The sequence below is a fragment of the Pan paniscus genome, chromosome X (assembly GCF_029289425.2).
Source record: "Pan paniscus chromosome X, NHGRI_mPanPan1-v2.0_pri, whole genome shotgun sequence".
NCBI lineage: Eukaryota > Metazoa > Chordata > Mammalia > Primates > Hominidae > Pan > Pan paniscus.
Window position 1 is genome coordinate 54,596,749 of NC_073272.2, and position 19,907 is coordinate 54,616,655.

The window sequence follows — 19,907 nt, forward strand, 5'->3', positions numbered from 1 at the left end:
TGTATCCTATACCCATACCCTTGCCACCTGACCCTCAAGGCCCATTTCTAACAGACAAGTCACTAGACCCTTGCCTCACCCCTCCCACCTGTTCTTTTCTCACACGTGTGTCCTGTCTTGCCTGAACACTTTAAGCTTTTGAAAGGAGCCAAGCATGGCCTGCTGCTCAGGTCCCCTGGTCCCCCTGATCCCTCATCAGCACTCCAAGCGTCCTCACCTTGACATCCCCAATCTGGTGCATGGCGCAAGGCAGGTTGTTCATCTGGTCCAGAAAGGCCCGGAGCTCAGTCAGGGTCATCTGTAGACCAGCCACCCTGTGGGGGCTATGAAGTATCACATGTGAGGTTTCAGGTCCAAACTCAGTGCCTTCCCTCCATGTCTATGCTAAGACTGAACACCTTTCCTCACTACACCTGTCCACCTTGATCTCGCATATTTCAAATTTGCCCCAATTGCCCAGGTTAGAGGGAAGGTTTTAAATTATAGAGCATGTTCATATTATGAGGGGAAAGAATTAGAAACTAATGGGTTGTAATAAGAGCTACACTTTGCAATCCATCCTCTACTGTGAACTCTAAAGCTGTGTTAGCAGGGATCAGGTCTATACATCTTTGTCCTGTTCTTACCCGTAAGCCTCCCACAACTCTTCCCTGCCCACAAAACCCCTCAGCCTCTCTCTCAGGCCACTTCCAGGTACTGATAAAAAATAAACACTTCTAGCTTTCTTATCACAGAGGCTCTCCTCTCCTTTTTAGGTGGCCTGGTCTCCTTGTCCTCCCCAACACCTTCCAGGCCATCTCACACTCTTGTGCCTGGCAGCTTCCTGCTGATGTCCATTCTGCCAAATGGTATTCACAGTCTACCCCTTGTAGCACTTTTCCTCGGTGCTGGATCCTCAGCACCTTATGTGTGCCCTAACTCCTCACGCTGTCATACCCAGCTTCCTGGCCGCTGACCAGTCCCAGAGCTCGGGACACGCAAGCCTCTGCCTCACTCAGGCAGTTCTTTAGTTGCTGCAGCAGCTCACTATTAGGAAACCTCCGCTCACGGGCTTCAGACTCTAGTGCCCTCAGTTCTTCAAGGCCTGGAAGAAAAATGAGGGCAGCAAAGAGTAGGCAGTATTGAATAGAGGCAGAGGAAGGGGGTCAGAGTACAGAAGAAAGGGAATAGAACTTGCCTGTGGAGTCCCTCCATCCCCCCCATCACTCACTGCGCTTCCGCCCATCCTCCACCTCCAGGGCCACTCGCACTTTGTTGGCCCAGGTGTCAAAGGACTCAGCCCGAACCTTCAGCTTATGCAGCATGGCAGGAAGCTCATCCAAGGTATACCGATACCTGGAGGAAGAGGGCAGGCAAGAGCATGTCTGGCCCAGCTCTCCATCCTCCTTCTTGCCCCACTTCCTCCAGAAAGGCCCATGCTCACCGCAGGTACTGCCGGCTACTAGAGCACTTGCAGAGATCATTGATGTGGGAAAGGCAGACAAGGCCGTCTGGGCAGTCGTAGCAGGCCAGGGCTGACAGGAAACACGTAGTCTTGCACTTGATACACTGGCGCTCATCATCTGGGAGCAGCTCGAAAGCCTCTCGCTCAGCCTCTGTGATACCCTAAAGGCATTTAACCCATGCGTTATATATAACCAGAACCAGGTAGCAAAATTCTCCATCTCAGCCACCACCGACCCCTACTTTAGATTCAAATCTATGCTGAGGGTCATGGGGTTTAAGAGGCCAAACCCCAGGGAGCATACCTGCCCTTTGTAAAGTCTAGACTCTCAAAGCTTGGGGAATCAGATAAACCAGGGCAAGATCAGTGTGCGCTGAGTCAGATAATTTTATAGAGGAAGAAAAATCAGGTAAGATCCAGATCAGCAGAAAGGGCCTTGTGGGTGAGAAGTGAGGAAAGTGGTGGACCAAGATACCAGAGAGGTGGCAATGAGTGCAAGTGGCCAAGGGACAGGCCTGGCTAGTTATGTGTACTGGGGAACAATATCGGCTTCCAGTTACTCAGAGCCCACTGTGTTCCAGGCACCACGCTGGCCACTTAGTAGGCAGGAGATACTTGTGCACATATATAACTTAGAGAAATTCAACCGTATGTGCTTGTGTTCAGGGTTTAAAGAGATATAATAATTTTCTCCCAACAATATGGTTTCCAAACCTAATCCAATGACTTCATCTGTTGCTCAGATAAAGAAAAAGCAATCCATTTCAAAAATGAAGGAAAAGCTGGCTATATTGGAGTAATCGAGAGACAACCCAGTGTGTATATCTAATGGGCAATTTTAGGGATTTTAACGGGAAATGTCGACTCTTAACAGTTTTTGTCTTACATACCAACTTTAACACCTAATCTCTGCATAAGTTATGAGCCCAAATCCCACTCTGCCACTTATATGCTGTGTGATCATGAGTAAATCATTTAACGTCTCTGGGTCTGTTTCATTATCTAGTAAGATGGAGATAAACAGTATCATCCTTGTTGGGTTGTTATGAGGATTAACAAAAATAAAGCAGCTATGGAATCAGACAAGTATCTCAGCACTTAGATTCAGTGTTCATCAAATATTTACTGTTATTAGCTCTAATTTTCAGATAAGAATATATATTCCACAGGCCTATCTCATTTTACTAAGGCAGAAACTAAGTCTCAGGGTCAGTAACTTGCCAAACTGAGTTAATTTTGACTTTAAAGCCAGAGAATATTCTAAGGATGAAGTCTCTAGGGTTTTTTTGGACTACAGACTCCTGAGAATTGGATGTAAACTATAAGTCCTCTTCCCAGAAACATACTTAAATACACATACAATCTCTTACAGGATTCCAAGACTATGGTGTCCAGAATGCTTCTCTGAGGTAAGGGCCAAGTGTGAAGAATTCTGAATGTCAAGATGAGAAGGTCTGTTCTCCCCACCTTGCTTTGGCTCCTTCCCACAGCTTGGCACAGCCACACGGCCATCATTTAATAACAGTACTGAACAGAGTGAGAAAATGATGCCTGGAAAAGCCCAGGGACTCAACAACTTACACCACGACTGAGAGGCCCCAGACTTCCAACACTACTGTAGCTATAGTTCTCCCTATAGCCCACACTCACAGGAAAGCTATAAATGAGCTTTAAAATAAGAAAGTATTACCCTAGATAGGCAGCAAGGGATCCCACAGAACCAGCACTCCTTTGTAATCTTATGAAAGACTCTCACAAAGTCAATTCCCTAACTGGGCAAGTGTGAAATTTGAAGATGATGGCTGAAACTACACGAGTGGACTTTAGAGCTCTGTAGCAGCTTCCACTCAGCTACACACACCTAACACAAGCTTACAAGAAATCAATTAAAGCAGGACCACCTTCAGCTTGGTAATATTATTGCCCTAGCTGGAGTTAATAAACCATCTGCAGGTAATAAAATGGCAATTCCTGAGAAACATTCCAAATTTCAATCAGTTTCTTCATGTATTAACATTACCAATAATAGCAGCTGCAACACTGCAAAGGCAATGTTAGAGAGATGGCTTTCATATAAATCACCTTACTCTAACCTTACATCTTGCAAGTTAGGTATTTATTCCCATTTTAGAGTAGGAAAGTGAGATATGAAAGATCAAGTAACTTGATACAGTCACCTAGATAATCAGCAGTGAGGTTTCATATGCCAGTCTATTTTGCTAGGTCATGTAAATAATGATAAATAGCTGCTATACCAGTACCTGCCATGGGTCAGTCACTAAGCAAACATTATCTTTAATACAATCAACTATCCAAAAAGATAAGTATTATCATAATCCCATTTTTCAGAGGGGAAAACTGACAATGAAGTAAATCGACTTAAGCAAGGTTGCTGGTAAAGGGTATAGCAGAGAATGGTATGTGGTTTTCAATCGAGATACATCTAGTTCTTTTCACTATACGCCAAGAGTAGAGGCTACATCTTCTTGGTGCTGCCTCTGCCTCCCCGAACTTCCACCAGAATAGGGTGCTTGATCTGGGGTACTCTCCCCACCTTCTCCAGCAGGGCCTTTCGTAGACGCCGCTCTTCTTGCACCATGATGAACATCTCCTTATGCACAGCTGCCGCCAGGTTTAGGTCTAGCTTCTCTGGGCAGGCAGCCATCTTGCAGATAAGCTCCTCATGGGAGAAGACGCAGTATCTCCGGAGCCGGCGGTAGTGCTCAATGCACTGGCGCCCAGCAGGCAACTGTGGGCAGGTTCAAGGTTGAGTGTGGCCAAGTCTGGAGGCCATGATGCCCCAGCTTCTCTACAACCCTCCTGCTTCTCCCCACCATCCCACCACATTCTAGACTCACCCAGTCAGCAGTGCAAAAGTTGACAGCCTCGGCAAAGTTGTAGCCTTGGTTGAAGCCGCTGTGGTAAGCACGGGGGAAGGTGATGACAAATTCTCCTGCACACTGGTTTGTGCGGACAACCTGAAGAACACAAAAGGCCATGGCTGTTGAGATAGAGATTTTCCTGTATACAGACCTGACTTAAGTGCAAGGTCATTAAGGAGACAAAGAAAAGCCTCAGGGAACACAGTCTGACAACAGAATCCCAGACTCTCCAACTCTGAAAGGAAGGACCACTGGTCTCTGCTCTCAAGGTTTTGATGTGTGTTGAGATGATAGGAAGATTTGAGATTAAAAAATATATCTGTCAAAATATTCCAACTTCCTTAGTAATTTTTGCAAAAATTATAAATATCACTTTTAATCAAGCTGGACAAGCTTTTTTAGTTATTTACTTTCATCAGTTATATATGCAGTTTCTAGAGTCAAATGGCTCTATAAAGATCTGTTATAAAATCAGCCAGCCTTGCCATTCTCCCTTCCCCACAGCCAATCACTTCCACCTCTTCTGATTATTTTGGCGTTGATTATAACTACCTTAAATAACATGCTTCTAGACTATGTTAAAAACAGCCTCCTGTTTCTCAATTTGCTCAGTTTTTTATGCATATATCCCTAACTTTCTGACCAATATTTAAATCTCTTTTCCTATCAATTTTCATCTTTCTGTAGCAGTCTCATGCAACCTTCTGATCTGTCCCAATCTGGACCAGCTGTCCTCCCTGGATCATCACTCTCTTGTGACAGATCTCCTATTTCCTAGATCCCATGTCTTCCTCTTTCTTGGTTTATTCCTTTGCTATGCTTAAGAACATCCTCCAACAGTTTCCTGAGAAATGGTGTGAAGAACCTACTTTTCTTTTTTTAAAGAAAGTCTCTATTCTTACTCTCACACTTGACTGTATATAGAATTCTAAGATGAAAATCCTTTTTTTTTTTTTTGAGACGGAGTCTCGCTCTGCCGCCCAGGCTGGAGTGCAGTGGCACGATCTCGGCTCACTGCAAGGTCCGCCTCCCGGGTTCACGCCATTCTCCTGCCTCAGCCTCTCCGAATAGCTGGGACTACAGGCGCCTGCCACCACGCCCGGCTAATTTTTTGTATTTTTAGTAGAGATGGGGTTTCACCGTGGTCTCGATCTCCTGACCTCGTGATCCGCCCGCCTCGGCCTCCCAAAGTGCTGGGATTACAAGTGTGAGCCACCGCGCCCGGCAAAAATCCTTTTTTTAAAAACTCCCATAGTTGTTGACTCAGAAAATAATTTTAAAGGCACACTGCTCTGATCTTCTAGTGTTACTGTTGAAAAGTTCGAAGCCATTCTGATTTCTAATGCTTGATAAGCATTTGAAACCTGTTTCTCTCTCTCTCGAGCTTATAGGATTCTTCTGGTCTCAGTGTTTGACATGGAAATTTACAGGATATATCTTGGTATGAATTTCTTTTCACTCATGTACTGGGTAGGCCCATTGACTCTGGAAAATCGGTTCTCCAGTTCAGGGAAATTTTCTTGAGTGATTTCATTAATGATTTCATCCTCTCAGTCTTCATCTATTTTCTTTTCATAACTCCTATTTGAATATTGAACCTCCTAGAAAAATTCCCTAATTTTTTCTACCCTTTTCCATCTTTTTACTCTACTTTTTGGGAGATTTCCTCAACTATTCATCTTTCAAAAGTGGAAAACGTACACTTTTTACATTTTTCACTTTTGCTATCATAGTTTGCGATATGCTATTTTTTTAAACAGTATTCTGGTCTTCATTCATTTTTACAGTATATGCTTTTCTTTTGAAGTTCATTTCTCCCTGCCTAGCCTCTGTATCTCCAAGTTGCTTCTGTTTTTTTGGGGGGCTTATTTTTTAGGGTTTCCTCAGTTTTTTGTTTTTTGTTTTTTTGACGCAGAGTCTCACTTTGTCGCCCAGGCTACAGTGCCGTGGTGCAATTTCGGCTCACTGCAACCTCCGCCTCCCAGGTTCAAGTGATTCTCCTGCCTCAGCCTTCCAAGCAGCTGGGATTACAGGCACACGCCACTACGCCGTATTTTTAGTAGAGACGGGGTTTTGTCATGTTGGCCAGGCTGGTCTCAAACTCCTGACCTCAGGTGATCCACCCACCTTGGCTGGGATTACAGGCGTGAGCCACTGCACCTCACTGGCCTCTCAGTTGTTAATCTGTGGCTGCCTGCTTATATTTAAGAGGAAGAGATTAAAAAGCTGAATGGAAGCTCTGAGTACACAGATGAAGCTTGTCAACTGTGAGCTTCACTGTAGGGTGATCTAGCTAAGCCATTTAGTTTGGGAAACTCCAGGTCTTTCCTTGCAGGCCAGTCAGATTCCCCAAAGAAAATCCTTTTTTTTTTTTTTTTTTTTGCCTGTAGGAAAAAAGGCCTGGCAGCCAGTGTTCTAACAGCCAAGTGAAGAATGATGGCTGGGAACCTCAGCATCCAGTATGATAAATCCTAATTACATTCCCTATAACTCCACCTTCAATTGTACCTAGGAGACCTTAAACCAGAGACTCTGTTTTAACCTCTTCAGAAATAAATCTTCAGTCTTTTACTAGAGTGACTAGACATTTCTAGCTGCCCAGCATGGGAGGATATCTCACAGCTTTTTTTTTTGAGACGGAGTCTCGCTCTGTCGCCCAGGCTGGAGTGCAGTGGTGTGATCTGGGCTCATTGTAAGCTCCGCCTCACGGGTTCATGCCATTCTCCTGCCTCAGCCTCCCGAGTAGCTGGGACTACAGGCATCCGCCACCATGCCCGGCTAATTTTTTGTATTTTTATTAGAGACGGGGTTTCACTGTGTTAGCCAGGATGGTCTCAATCTCCTGACCTCATGATCCACCCACCTCAGCCTCCCAAAGTGCTGGGATTACAGGCGTGAGCCACTGCACCCGGCCCTCACAGCTTCTTATATAGACATGAACCAATCCTTATTTTCACCCCATCCATCTTTACCCCTAGAATGCCTGGTGCCACTGATAACAAATCTTTGGGGGATTCTGAGGTATGAATCGGGTTGGTTCTCAAGATGTCCTCAGTATTGGCTTATGTTTCAGTTTTCTCATCTATCTGTTTTCTAGTTTCAAGAATTTTATCATTGTCTCCTCTCTCGTATTCTCCATCTCTGTAATTTTTTTCACCTTAAAAAATCCCTTTATGTAATTTTTGTGGAGTTTCAGTACAGAATGGAAGTAGCCATGTGTATGCTTAATCTGTCATCTTTACTGAGAAGTCTCACAAAGCTTTTTAAGATAAACATTCAATTTTGGTGAAGACACAGTGAAGTAGGTACAGTGCCGGTAAGGGAATAAATACATTCTACTCTCTGGAAAACAAATTTGCTAATGTATATCAAGAACCCTTCAACCCAATGATTCCTCTGCCAGGAGTCTAAATTAATTTGGGGAGAATTAACATCCTAACAATATCAAATCTTCCCATTCATAAACATATCTCTACATTTATTTGGACCATGCATCAGCTCCCACCTCCATCATATTTTCTTCTCAAATCTATCTCTACTTAGAGGCAACATCAGCATTTCTTTCTTACCTGTATTATTGCACTGGCCTCAATTACTAACTGCCAGAACTATCTTCCAAAAATAGCAAATTTGACCATGTAATGCCTCAGCTGAGAGCCCCTCACTGGAATCCCCATGCCCACATGATTAAGCCACAGCTCTGACAGGTAAACTCTTACTCTTCTTTCAGGGATCACTGCTCCTACAAAACCTTTCCTGATAACCCCCGCTTCCTAAATGACCTAGTTTGTTGCTCTTTTGCAGCGCCTTTAATGCTTTATTCCACTTATTTACTCCTCTGTCCAGCACTCAGCTATGCATACACAAACGCAGGCACTGGGTTATTTGCCTTCTGAGTGTTGACCAGAGAGGCCTTGCACAAAGAATGAGCTCTAGCAACATTCACTGAATGATCTAGTCCCAGGCTTAGTTTTATTTATTATTAATTAATTAGAAGGGGTCTTACTATGCCAGCCTTAATTTTATCGACAAGAAAACTAAGTCTCAGATAAGCCTCAGGTAGCAGAGCCAGGAGTAGAACTTGATGCTCATAACTCTGTCTCACCCTGCACCCTGATGCTGGCAATGTCACTTTACTATTTCCTATATGGTTATTTAGAAAAGTTCTCCTCACATTCTGCAGCTGTTAAAAATGACAACTGTGAATAGCCAAAAAGTAAAAACAACTCAAAAGGTTCATCAACTGGTGTATATTACTGGGCCATCAAAGGAATAAAGTTCTGATACATGCTGCAATGTGGATGAACCCCAAAAACATGCTAAGTGAGAGAAGAAACAAATGACCACATATTATTCCATTTTTATGAACTGTCCAGAAAAGACAAATCTATAGACAGAAAACAGATGAATGGTTGACTGGGACTAGGGGCTGGAAAGGGGAGTGACCGTAAATGGGTATAAGGGATCTTTTTGGGGTGGTAGAAATGTTCTACAACTGGATTGTAGAGATGGTAGCACAATTCCATAAATTTACTGGATTGTGTACTTAAAATGGGTGAATTTTACGGTATGTAGCAAATCATACCACAATAAAACTTTAAAAAATGGTTATAATTCATATAGTAACAAAGCGAAAATCATTCTAGACCAGTGCTGTCCAAGAGAAATATGCTAGGTACATAGGTACTTTTAAATTCTTTTGCTGGGCACGGTGTCTCACGCTTATAATCTCAGCAGTTTGAGAGACTGAGGCGGGCAGATCACTTGAAGTCAGGAGTTCAAGATCAGCCTGGCCAACATGGTACAACCCCATCTCTACTAAAAATACAAAAATTAGCTGGATGTGGTGGCGCACGCCTGTAATCTCAGCTACTCGGGAGGCTAAGGCGGAAGAATTGCTTGAACCCAGGAGATGGAGGTTGCAGTGAGCCGAGATCGCACCACTGCACTCCACCCAGGGCAACAGAGCAAGATTCCTTCTCAAAAAAAAAAAAAAATCAAGCACAGTGGCTCATGCGTGTAATCCCAGCACTTTGGGAGGCCGAGGCAGGAGGATCACCTGAGGTCAGGAGTTCGAGACCAGCCTGGCCAACATGGTGAAACCCCATGTCTACTAAAAATACACAAAAATTAGCCAGGCACAGTGGCTCATGCCTGTAGTCCCAGCTACTTGGGAGGCTGAGACAGGAGAATCGCTTGAACCTGGGAGGCGGAGGTTGCAGTGAGCTGAGATCACATCACTGCACTCCAGCCTGGGCAACAAGAGTGAGACTCCTTCTCCAAAAAAAAAAAAAAAATCTTTAGTAGCCACATTAAAAAGGCAAAAAGAAACAGGTAAAATTAAGTTAAATATATTTTATTTAACTTAACATATCCACAATATTACCATTTCTATGTGTAATTGGCACACAAAAGTATTAAGTGAGATACTTTGCATTCTTTTGTTTCGTACTAAGTCTTGAAAGCCAACATGCATTTTATACTTTTGGCACATTTCAGTGAGGACTAGCCACATTTCAAGTGCTCAACAGCCACATGTAGCTGGTGGCTACCAAATTGGACAGTGCAGTTCTAGACCAATAAACTTACCAAATTGATTATAAAAACCATACACTAATTATTGCTATGTCAAATTTTACATAGAAAAATAACAGATGGAAACATAACAATGCTTAGATGTTTACAGTGGAGAGAATAGGGGCGAACTTTCTGTTTTCCATCTTCTGGAAAGAGGACATGTTTATTTTATAATGAAAATAGGCCCGGGCGCAGTGGCTCACGCCTGTAATCCTAGCACTTTGGGAGGCCAAGGCGGGTGGATCACCTGAGGTCAGGAGTTCGAGACCATCCTGGCCAACATGGTGAAACCCCGTCTCTACTAAAAATACAAAAATTAGCTGGGCGTGGTGGCGGGCAACTGTAATCCCACCTACTCGGGAGGCTGAGGCCGGGTAATCACTTGAACTCGGGAGGAGGAGGTTGCAGTGAGCTGAGATCGTGAGCCGAGATCGTGCCACTGCACTCCAGCCTCCAGCCTGGGTGACAGAGCGAGACTCTGTCTCAAAAAAAAAAAAAAAAGAAAAGAAAATAATACTTACATTACATATCTATAAAAAGAAATGGCCTTCTCCCACCAAAGGGGAAGGTGGGGTGATGGGGGCAGGGAGCTAAAGATACCTCTGGGGGAGCTCCAGCTGGCTAAACTGCAGTCTCCCAGCATGAGAACATAAAAATCACAGATACTTGAATTAAGGGGATACTGCCAAGTCCAAAGGGCCTGGAGATGCTGTGAACTACCTATAGGAAGGGCAGGGCAGACAGAGGGCTGGGTGGTAAAGTAGCAGCTGGCCATAGAAGATGATGAGCCACGAGCAGGAGAAATGCTGTGGAGGTGTAAGCAAAAAGCACGTATTTTGGATTCTGTGATAAAGTTTTTTAAAAAGAGGGAAGGACTAAACAGCTCCATGACCTTCTGCATATGTATATATACATATATATACACACACATATATATACACATATATATACACACACACACATATATATACACATACATATATATATATATACACACACACACACACATATATATATATGCCTCTTAGCTACCCAAATCCTTCAGAGAATCCTTTTTTTTTTTTTTTTTTGAGATGGAGTCTCCCCACCTGTTGCCCCGGCTGGAATGCAACGGCACGATCTCGGCTCCCCTCAACCTCCGCCTCCTGGGTTCAAGTGATTCTCCCGCCTCAGCCTCCCCAGTAGCTGGGACTACAGGCATGTGCCACCACGCCCGGCTAATTCTGTATTTTTATTAGAGACGAGGTTTCACCATGTTGGCCAGGCTGGTCTCGAACTCCTGACCTCAGGTGATCCGGCCGCCTCAGCCTCCCAAAGTGCTGGGATTACAGGCATGAGCCACCACACCCGGCTCTTTTTTTTTTTTTTTTTTTTTTTTTTTGAGACAGGGTCTCGCTATGTTGCCCAGGCTGGAGTGCAGTGGTACAATCTCGGCTCACTGCAACCTCTGCCTCCCGGGTTCAAGCGATTCTCCTGCCTCCTGATCCTGAGTAGCTGGGATTACAGGTGTGCGCCACCATACCTGGCTAATTTTTGTATTTTTAGTAGAGACTGGGGTTTCACCGTGTCGGCCAAGCTGGTTTTGAACTCCTGACCTCAAGTGATCTGACTGCCTTGGCCTCCCAAAGTGCTGGGATTACAGGCGTGAGCCACCGTGCCTGGCCAAGAGAATCCTCTTTTACAGTTTTCCATGGCATTATAGACAAGGACTGATGCTGTGCTATGGGTCAGGAAGAGAGAAGTCTAAGGAAAGTCAGACCCCATGTCTACTTGTGAAGCAGCAGAACTCAAGCCCTTGATCATCATCCTTAAATGGGGTGAGGTAGAGAGAGAAAAGGATAACTCCCTGAGTGGAGGAAGATTGCCTGAACTGTTATAGGACACCTCCTTCTGTCCAATTCCCTAGATATCCCAAGTCCTTGGTTAAATATCACTAAATTTTATAATAAAAAAATATTACTCATGGGGCATATAGTATACCAAAACAAGGAGAAGGCAAAAAGAAATGCAGGTGAGAACCACTGACCTAGTCCAAAGCCCTACTGTACAGATATCTAGGAATATCTGAAGGAGACATTAATTCAGTATTTATTGACTATCTCATACATTAGAGTAAGTGGTAATGTGTCCAAGGCCAAAGAGCGTGGAAGGGTGTAGGGAAGAGTAGCAGCCCCGGATAATACTTAAAGCAGAGATAGAGGATCTACTAATTCCTGTTCTTACAGGACTAGTGATCAGGCTGTTTTAAGATCCACACCAGAAAACTGGCTGATGCTAATCAATGCTAGAAATTCCCAGGAATATAAAGTCTCTCACAGGTAAGCCATGTTGTATACCCAGCAAAATGTTTTAAAGGGTAAGAAAGAAGTACACAGAGGATAGACCAGAACTCTGGGTTCAACTTTTGACCTGTTAAATAAAAAGACCTATCCACTGCTCTGAGAAGGGTAAGAGTATACAAAGTATGGCAGAGGCTGCTAGTTGTACCTTGATATTCATTCTTGTCTTCTGTCATAACAACATGACCTCCAGTTTTAAGTGGTACTTGACCATCCAAAATAAGAATTACATTTCCCAGTTTTCCCTGCAGCTAGATGTGGTCATATGACCAAGCTTTTACTAACAGAAGATGAATGGAAATGATGTGTGCCTTTAAAAGATTTGTCTAGCCCTGCACTTCCCCACTTCCCTCTTCCACTGGCTGGAATGTAGATGTGATAATAAGCCACCCCTTAGCTGTTACCGTCAAACACATGGCCCAGAGGGTATACCATCATACGGTGCATCTAATCACTATTATTTTGGGTCTCTACTAGACTAGTCAAACCTGTAGCCCAATTAAGAACAGCAATGAAGAAAGGCCAGGGGCAGAATATAGATGACAACCACCGCCACCACCACCATCACAAAGGACATCACTAAATCACTCCTGCCGCTTGTCCCTGTTGCCTGGGTACTCACTGGCACACCATGGGACATGAGGGTGTTGGGATTCATGAGGGTGACAAGTTGGTGCAGGAGGTCAGGCTGGCTATCAAATAGTTCAGGTGTCAGCTTCTTCATCACTTCTTCCAAATGTTCTGCTGCAAGTGAGGGCACCCCATACCAGGTCTTCGGCTCACCCCTGCACAAGTGGAAAAGGGACACACACAGTAAATCACACCTTGGTCATGCAGGGAGCCCACACTGACTTGATTCCCTGGCTCCCCAGGGTCCCACTCACCAGTGGAGGTAGTTAATGGAGTAACTCCAGTGATCCTCAATATGCCAGCAAAAGGCTGAGAAGACCATGCCCACGTAGAGCCAGGGCACCTTCATGCCAGAGATATCTGCATTGATGTGGCACAGTACAGACTGTTCCAACACCGGCATCACATTTAGGTTCCAACCACTGGTAGCATACTCCTGCCAGGTCAGGTATTTGTAAAAAGGGCATGAGGGTTATGCTAAGGAACTGAGATCTTAAGTCATTTTCTTTAGCCTAGGGAACCTTAATTTTGAGGTCAGAGACTTTTTTGAAACATCTTAAGAAACATATAGGTTTTCTCCCTACCTCTCCACCAAAAAGCATACACACAAAATTTCAATTGTATTCACTTCAATTTCTATGAAGTTTACCGATATATCCACCTACCAAAATACCTGCAAGTTAAAAAAATCCTGCTCTGGATCAAAATGTACCCTTTCTTGGAAGCACAACTAGGCCCTCATTTTCTCCTGTGCATACAAACCCCACTCCCTGAACACTACTTATGGATGAGCCAGGATCTCATATACCTTCTCATTTAATTTTTATAACAAATTTGCAAAGTAGATATTATCCCCATTTTAAAGATAAGGAAATGGGCTCACAGAGGCGAAAGAACCCATCTCATGTTTGTACATGCCAGGTACCAGACTGTTTTCTTTCATCTCATCTAAATCTCATGGCTACATAAGACAGGCATAATTATCCTCATCTTACAGAGATACTGAGTTTTTCAGATACTAAATGATTTGCCTAAGCTCACACAGCTGACACGTAACCATGAATCATCCACTCACCTCCTCTTCGGGGGTTAGGTGCCGTTTACTGTCACTGACAGGGAAACCGCTGCCAAATTCTTTGGAATGGATGTCAGCTCCATACTCAACAGTCACATCTTCCTCAATGCTATTTACCAGCCTCCAGAACTCCTTCTCCACAAGTTCTGTGGGCACCATCTGGGGGAAGACAGGTAGCAGATGACTATGGCCCATCACACCCTGGACCCACTGATCCAGGTGAGCTGAGACCATCTGGCATCAATACCTATGATCCTAGCCCAACACTACCTCAGCCCTCCATCACCTACATGCACGGGCATGTTGAAGTAGTCAGCTTTAAAGGAGTCGGCCATCTCGCCAAAGCTCTGCAGAGTGTATTCCCGGGTAGCCTGCTCAAAGCCAAAGGCTTCTGGGGGCCGCTTACACTCCTGAAACCCAAAGGAGAACATGTCACCAAAACAGAGGCAAAGAGGTGAAGAATCCTCCCAAGTGGAACTGGAATATAAGGGGTAGGGAGGGAGAAGAGCCCTAGGTCTGCACTCAAGGCCCCTGAGGCAGGCCTTACTTTACAGCTGTACCTTTTGCTCTTACCACTCGGCTTAGTCTTTTCATTCCCCATCATGCTTTTGCTCAGTTCCTCCCTACTGAAATGTCCTTTTCCACTTTCTTTCATTGGTTCCTCAAAACTCAATTCCAGTCTCACAACTTCCAGGGAGTCATCTCATGCTCTTTTCTTCCTTTAGGACTTTATCTAAATGGCTCTGACTTTAATATGCTATCCTGTGTTCTTCTGCCACCATTTTTCCTCTCTAGCTAAAATGTGATTCTTTTTTTTTTTTTTTGAGACGGAGTCTTGCTCTGTCGCCCAGACTGGAGTGCAGGGTCACAATCTCAACTCACTGCAACCTCCGCCTCCCAGGTTCAAGCGATTCTCCTGCCTCAGCTTCCCGAGTAGCTGGGATTACAGGTGCCCGCCACCACGCCCAGCTAATTTTTGTATTTTTAGTAGAGATGGGGTTTCACCATGTTGGCCAGGCTGGTCTCAAACTCCTGACCCTGTGATCCGCCCGCCTTGGCCTCCCAAGTGCTGGGATTACAGGCGTGAGCCACCACGCCTGGCCTCTAAAATGTGGTTCTATGCAGGGTGCTTAGAGAAGGTTTTTTATGCCCAGACTAGAACTGTAAGGCTGGGAAAATGGCATTGAATATTCCAGTACCTTGAAAGATGGAAAACAGGGCCGGGCATGGTGGCTCATGCCTGTAAACCCAGCACTTTGGGAGGCTGAGGTGGGGTGGATCACCTGAGGTCAGGAGTTCGAGACCAGCCTGGCCACCATGGTGAAACCCTGTCTCTACTAGAACTACAAAAACTAGCCAGGTGTGGTGGCAGGCGCCTGTAATCCCAGCTACTCAGGAGGCTGAGGCAGGAGAATCGCTTGAACCCGGGAGGCAGAGGTTGCAGTGAGCAGAGATGGCATCACTGCACTCCAGCCTGGGTGACAGAGCAAGATTCTGTCGCAAGAAAAAAGAAAAAGAAAAAAGAAAGATGGAAAATGAAGACACTGGCTTTTACAGTATCAAACCCTCCACTAATCCTGTTCTTGAGACTGTCTCAGAAGATAGGATGTGGGTCTACCTCATTTTGTACCTATGTTCATTATTTTAGATGAGAACAATATGTACCCCAAAATCAGACACACACCATGCTTATGTTTGAAAAATAAATGTCCGTCTGGTCCACTGACTTATAACCACTTAGAGAAGAGAGTCAAGTAGAGTTGACAGTCTTGATACTGTTGGTATCCAAACTCCTCCCCAACTAGAATCTCCACCACTACCAAGGCCAATATGCACTGCCCTGATTTTTCCTCATCTGTGTATGTCTGTCTGTGTGTATGTATGCATGTGCACACCCGGTCTCTACAACCACAGTTGAGTCCCTAAGATAAGGCGAATGTCTGCTCTACAGAAATCCAGAGGGAAATGTAGAAGGTAAGTACCGAGAATTTGGGTGAAGGTAGGAAGTTCATGAAATGTACCTGCCCAACTTCCTGGCTGCTTGGCCCTTACTGCTGCTTCAGCTGCTCTCCTTACTGCCCCTATACCCACAGTAGGCATGCTCTCCTGCTATACCTCTGTTCCTGCTAGTCCTCCACCTCCCAGTCCCGAACAGCCAACCACCTCTCTAGTTAAAGCCTGTAGCACTGCCTCAATCTAAATATAACAAGAGGAAAACAACTAAATAAATATTATACCCATGATACACCATCTAAAAAAATTCCAGACCTTAATTAAACTTAGTAATATAGAGAAATGGTTATAAAGTAACAAATGAAAATATATAACAAGATCTCAAACTTGTTAAAGATAGTTACGTATAAGTAACAGCAAAAAGATGAGAAAAAAATATATCAAACTATTAACAATGGTTATCACTGGGTGGTGGGAAGACAAGTAATTTGCCTATTTTCCAAAATGTCTTTTTTTTTTTTTTTTTTGAAGACAGGGTCTCATTTTGTTGCCCAGGCTGGAGTGCAGTGGCATGATTTTGGCACACTGCAACCTCCGCCTCCTGGGCTCAAGCAATCCTCCCACCTCAGCCTCCCGAGCAGCTGGGACAACAGGCGTGCGCCACCATGCCTGGCTAATTTTTGTATCTTTTTTGGTAGAGATGGGGTTTCGCCATGTTGCCCAGGCTGGTCTCAAACTTCTGGGCTCAAACGATCTGCCCACCTCAGCCTCCCAAAGTGCTAGGATTACAGGCGTGAGCCACCGCGCCCGGCCTCAAACTTTCTAAAAAAGAAAAAAAACAACAACAAAAACTCAGAAATTGAAAGAACATTTTTTTCTTAATATTCCTATCCTTCAAGTCTCATTTCTGACATTTTCCCTGATTATTACCCTTAGCTATTTTCCTCTCCTCTGAACTTCTATATCTCAGAGTTTCTAACACACAATTTAGCCTCTGTTTATATGTCACCACATATAGTCTAATTATGATGCTTACCTCTCCAGGTGGTCTGGGAGCTCTTAGAGGACAGAAGCAAAGGCTGAATCTCCTGCTCCTTTCTCCCAAAGCTCTGCCCAGCCTAATCCCACCACAGAGACCCAAAACCTAAGACTATGGCTGAGCTAAGAGGCTGCCCTCAATAAGGCCAGATGAAGGAAGGCAAGGAAGCCCTATGAGGCAGATGTGGAGTGGGGAGGCCTTACCGCCATGACACACTTTGGGCACCGCCAGACACCCTTGGGGATCTCAGGCAGAGGAGGCAGCAGGCAGAAGATGTGGTAGTTGTCATCACAGCCATCACACAGCAGGAGCTTGTCATCCTCATCCCCTCGAGAACACATCCGGCAGACATATGACTCAATCTGCCAGGGGAGAAGAGCAAAAGTTCTCCATTGGAAATCCACTGTGTTTGCTGGCTGAATGATTTACAGCCCTGTATAGGCTAGTCATGCTAGGTCTGGAGTTCAACTGCATGTATGTACCATCTCCCCAAATAAGCAGGTAGAGCTGCAAGAGCAGTCTTTTATCATCCAGTCTTGAATCCTCCCATTTTTATTCATCCAATAAACACTTACTAAACCCGTATTCAGAACTACGCTGGACTCTAGCACAAAGACAAGACATGGTATCCTTCCAAGTATATACAGTACTCTAGAGACATGTGTTCATAAAAATTAAAAATTGCCAATAGCGGTCCATAAAGGGCACTGTGGGAGCCTAGAGAAGGAAGCACTCAAAGCAGCTGGAGATAAGGAGGGATGGCCTTGAGAAAGGACTTCATTGAAAAGGTAACACCTGAAACTGGCTGAAACCTGAAGGCAAAACAAAACATGGCAACAGGGCAGAGCACAGGGGGAATCTCTTCCAGGCTGAAGAAACAACATGTGCAAAGGATAGGGATGAAAGAGCATACTGCATCTTACGAGGAAAAATGAACATACCTACAAGGAGTTCAGTGTGGCTATAGCAGAGGAGTGAGGTGGGCAGTGCTGGGGGATGAGGCTAGAGGTCAGCAGGGACTGGATCATGCATGGTAATGAGGAGCTTAGCCTTTATCCTGAAGCAATGGAGAGTGAGACTCCTTCTCTGGACCCTTCCAGCACTTCATGTTGACAGCACTTGATCACCCTTTCTTGCTCTTTGTTCCATATGAGTTGGCTTTGTTTCCCCAATTAAGTGAGCTACCTGAGGGCAGGGCCCATGGAGGCCCGCTTTTGTGGTTAATGCGACCTGGTCCAGTGCCATGCAGGGGAATGCTTATTGAAGGGACAAGAAGCAGAGCATTAAGAAGTCAGGGCTGGGTCCTTACAAACTGGGCATTGCTGTGGTTCCTCCGTAGCCTCATGGTCATCTTGGTGCAGGGTTCTGGGCTGTGACTCAGCTCCTCCTTGCTCTCCAGGAAGGTCTTAGGCGATGTTGACTCCACCTTCACATCCCCACCTAACTCCTCCTTCACCACTACTGTGGGGGGACACTCAGGCCCCTCCTTATCTGGGAGAGAGAAAAAATGGCTGTAAACACAGGTCTAGGACACTTAGGGCCCTGACTTTTCTCCCCAGGTGAGGCCACCCCAGCCTGTTAGGCCTTACCTTTCTTCCGCAGAGTCTTGTCTTTGGCCATGAGGCCCAGGCCCATCATCTTGGGGCCTGCCCCATAGATCTGTAGCTTTTTCAGCTCTGGATTCTTTTCAATGTCTTCCTCTGTGGGTTCCGGCTGGAAGGAAAGAAGGAAATGAATCAAGACTGCTATCTGGGGCAGACTGTCCCATCCTAAAAGAACAGCAACTCGGACTACATATCACCTGATCTCATGCTGAGGGCTGAGGCACAGATGGGCTAAGCCAAGAACTCAGAGTTGCTTTTTGGAGACTGAGGGTAGGTGAGCTGCCTCCTCGGCCCTCTCTCAGAAAGGAATAAAAGACAGGATATCTCAGTTTTCCCAACTGTAAAATGAGAATATTACCTCCTCCCTTATAGTTATGAGGGGGGTTAGGGACAATACATATGAAAATGCTAACAGTGTTTGGCATTACCAACAAATGGCAGTCTAATAGGATCTGCTAAATTACATGCTTCGATGAGCCCAGGGACAGTGTCCATCTTGTTCTCTATTGTATTCCCAGTGCCAAGAATGCCTGGCACATAAGCTTCTGCCTGAAGACATAGCTACAAGGAGCTGGGAACAGTGGTACACACCTGTAGTCCTAGCTACTCCAGAGGCTGAGGTGAGAGGATCACTCAAGCCTAGGAGTTCAAGATTATAGTGCATTATGATCAAGCCTGTGAATAGCCACTGTACTCCAGTCTGGGCAACATAGCAAGACCCTATGCCTCAAAACAAAACAAAACAAAAGATACAGGTATAAAGAGAAAGAAGAGTTCTACTTCTATGAGCAGAGTCAGTCCGGAAAGGAACAAAACAGGCAAGAAGAGCAGACATACAAAAGAGGTTGCACAAACAGATCAAGACCCAGCTCAGCAGCTCAGCTGAGAGGGGAGAAAAAAGCAAGAGTGAAGCCAGAGAGAGGCACACTAATGCTCAGAAGAACTCAGAGAACAAAAGAAGGGATAATGGAACAGGGAACACAGCCTTAGCCAGAAGGAAGGAGAGGACTCCCTCCACCTCAAAGCTCTAAGTTCGAAGAAGGGGAGTACTCACATCAGGCTGCAGTCTCTTGGCCCGCCGGCCATAGCTGTTGAACTTGGAAGGCTGCACAGACTGTCGTAGGGGGATGCTGTGGGGTTTGTATTCCTTGTCCTTCTCCTCATTATCAAATGGACGTGTGTTACACTGCTGGGGACAGGTAAGGGGTAAGGGTCAGGACATGGACTCCAGCCCGCAAAAGCAATAACTTCCCTCTACCCTCACCCAATGGCATCCAAAGCTGTGGTCCACTCACCTGACCCACACCAACAGCCCCTGTTCCACTGGTCTTTAGCACTGACACCAGCACACATTTTGGGAATTC

At 45.1% G+C, this 19,907-nt stretch overlaps 1 protein-coding gene across 18 annotated transcripts in view; it reads right to left on the bottom strand.

Annotated features, from left to right (window-relative positions):
• The window catches only part of KDM5C (lysine demethylase 5C), a 49,253-nt gene that overhangs the window by 21,308 nt on the left and 8,038 nt on the right, over positions 1 to 19,907 (bottom strand). For 13 of the 18 annotated variants that reach the window (XM_024927292.4, XM_055106461.2, XM_014343457.5 and 10 more), the window contains 14 exons: positions 19,598 to 19,732; positions 18,529 to 18,652; positions 18,249 to 18,430; positions 17,143 to 17,301; positions 14,238 to 14,357; positions 13,948 to 14,106; positions 13,127 to 13,308; positions 12,865 to 13,027; positions 4,303 to 4,422; positions 3,999 to 4,193; positions 1,424 to 1,605; positions 1,211 to 1,335; positions 937 to 1,084; positions 218 to 323 (listed from right to left, as the gene is read on the bottom strand). In XM_024927292.4, the coding sequence (XP_024783060.1) occupies positions 218 to 323; positions 937 to 1,084; positions 1,211 to 1,335; positions 1,424 to 1,605; positions 3,999 to 4,193; positions 4,303 to 4,422; positions 12,865 to 13,027; positions 13,127 to 13,308; positions 13,948 to 14,106; positions 14,238 to 14,357; positions 17,143 to 17,301; positions 18,249 to 18,430; positions 18,529 to 18,652; positions 19,598 to 19,732 (2,100 nt within the window). The remainder of the gene's footprint in view (positions 1 to 217; positions 324 to 936; positions 1,085 to 1,210; positions 1,336 to 1,423; positions 1,606 to 3,998; positions 4,194 to 4,302; positions 4,423 to 12,864; positions 13,028 to 13,126; positions 13,309 to 13,947; positions 14,107 to 14,237; positions 14,358 to 17,142; positions 17,302 to 18,248; positions 18,431 to 18,528; positions 18,653 to 19,597; positions 19,733 to 19,907) is intronic. The other 5 variants (XM_057301101.2, XM_057301100.2, XM_008976375.4 and 2 more) reach the window with 1 other exon arrangement.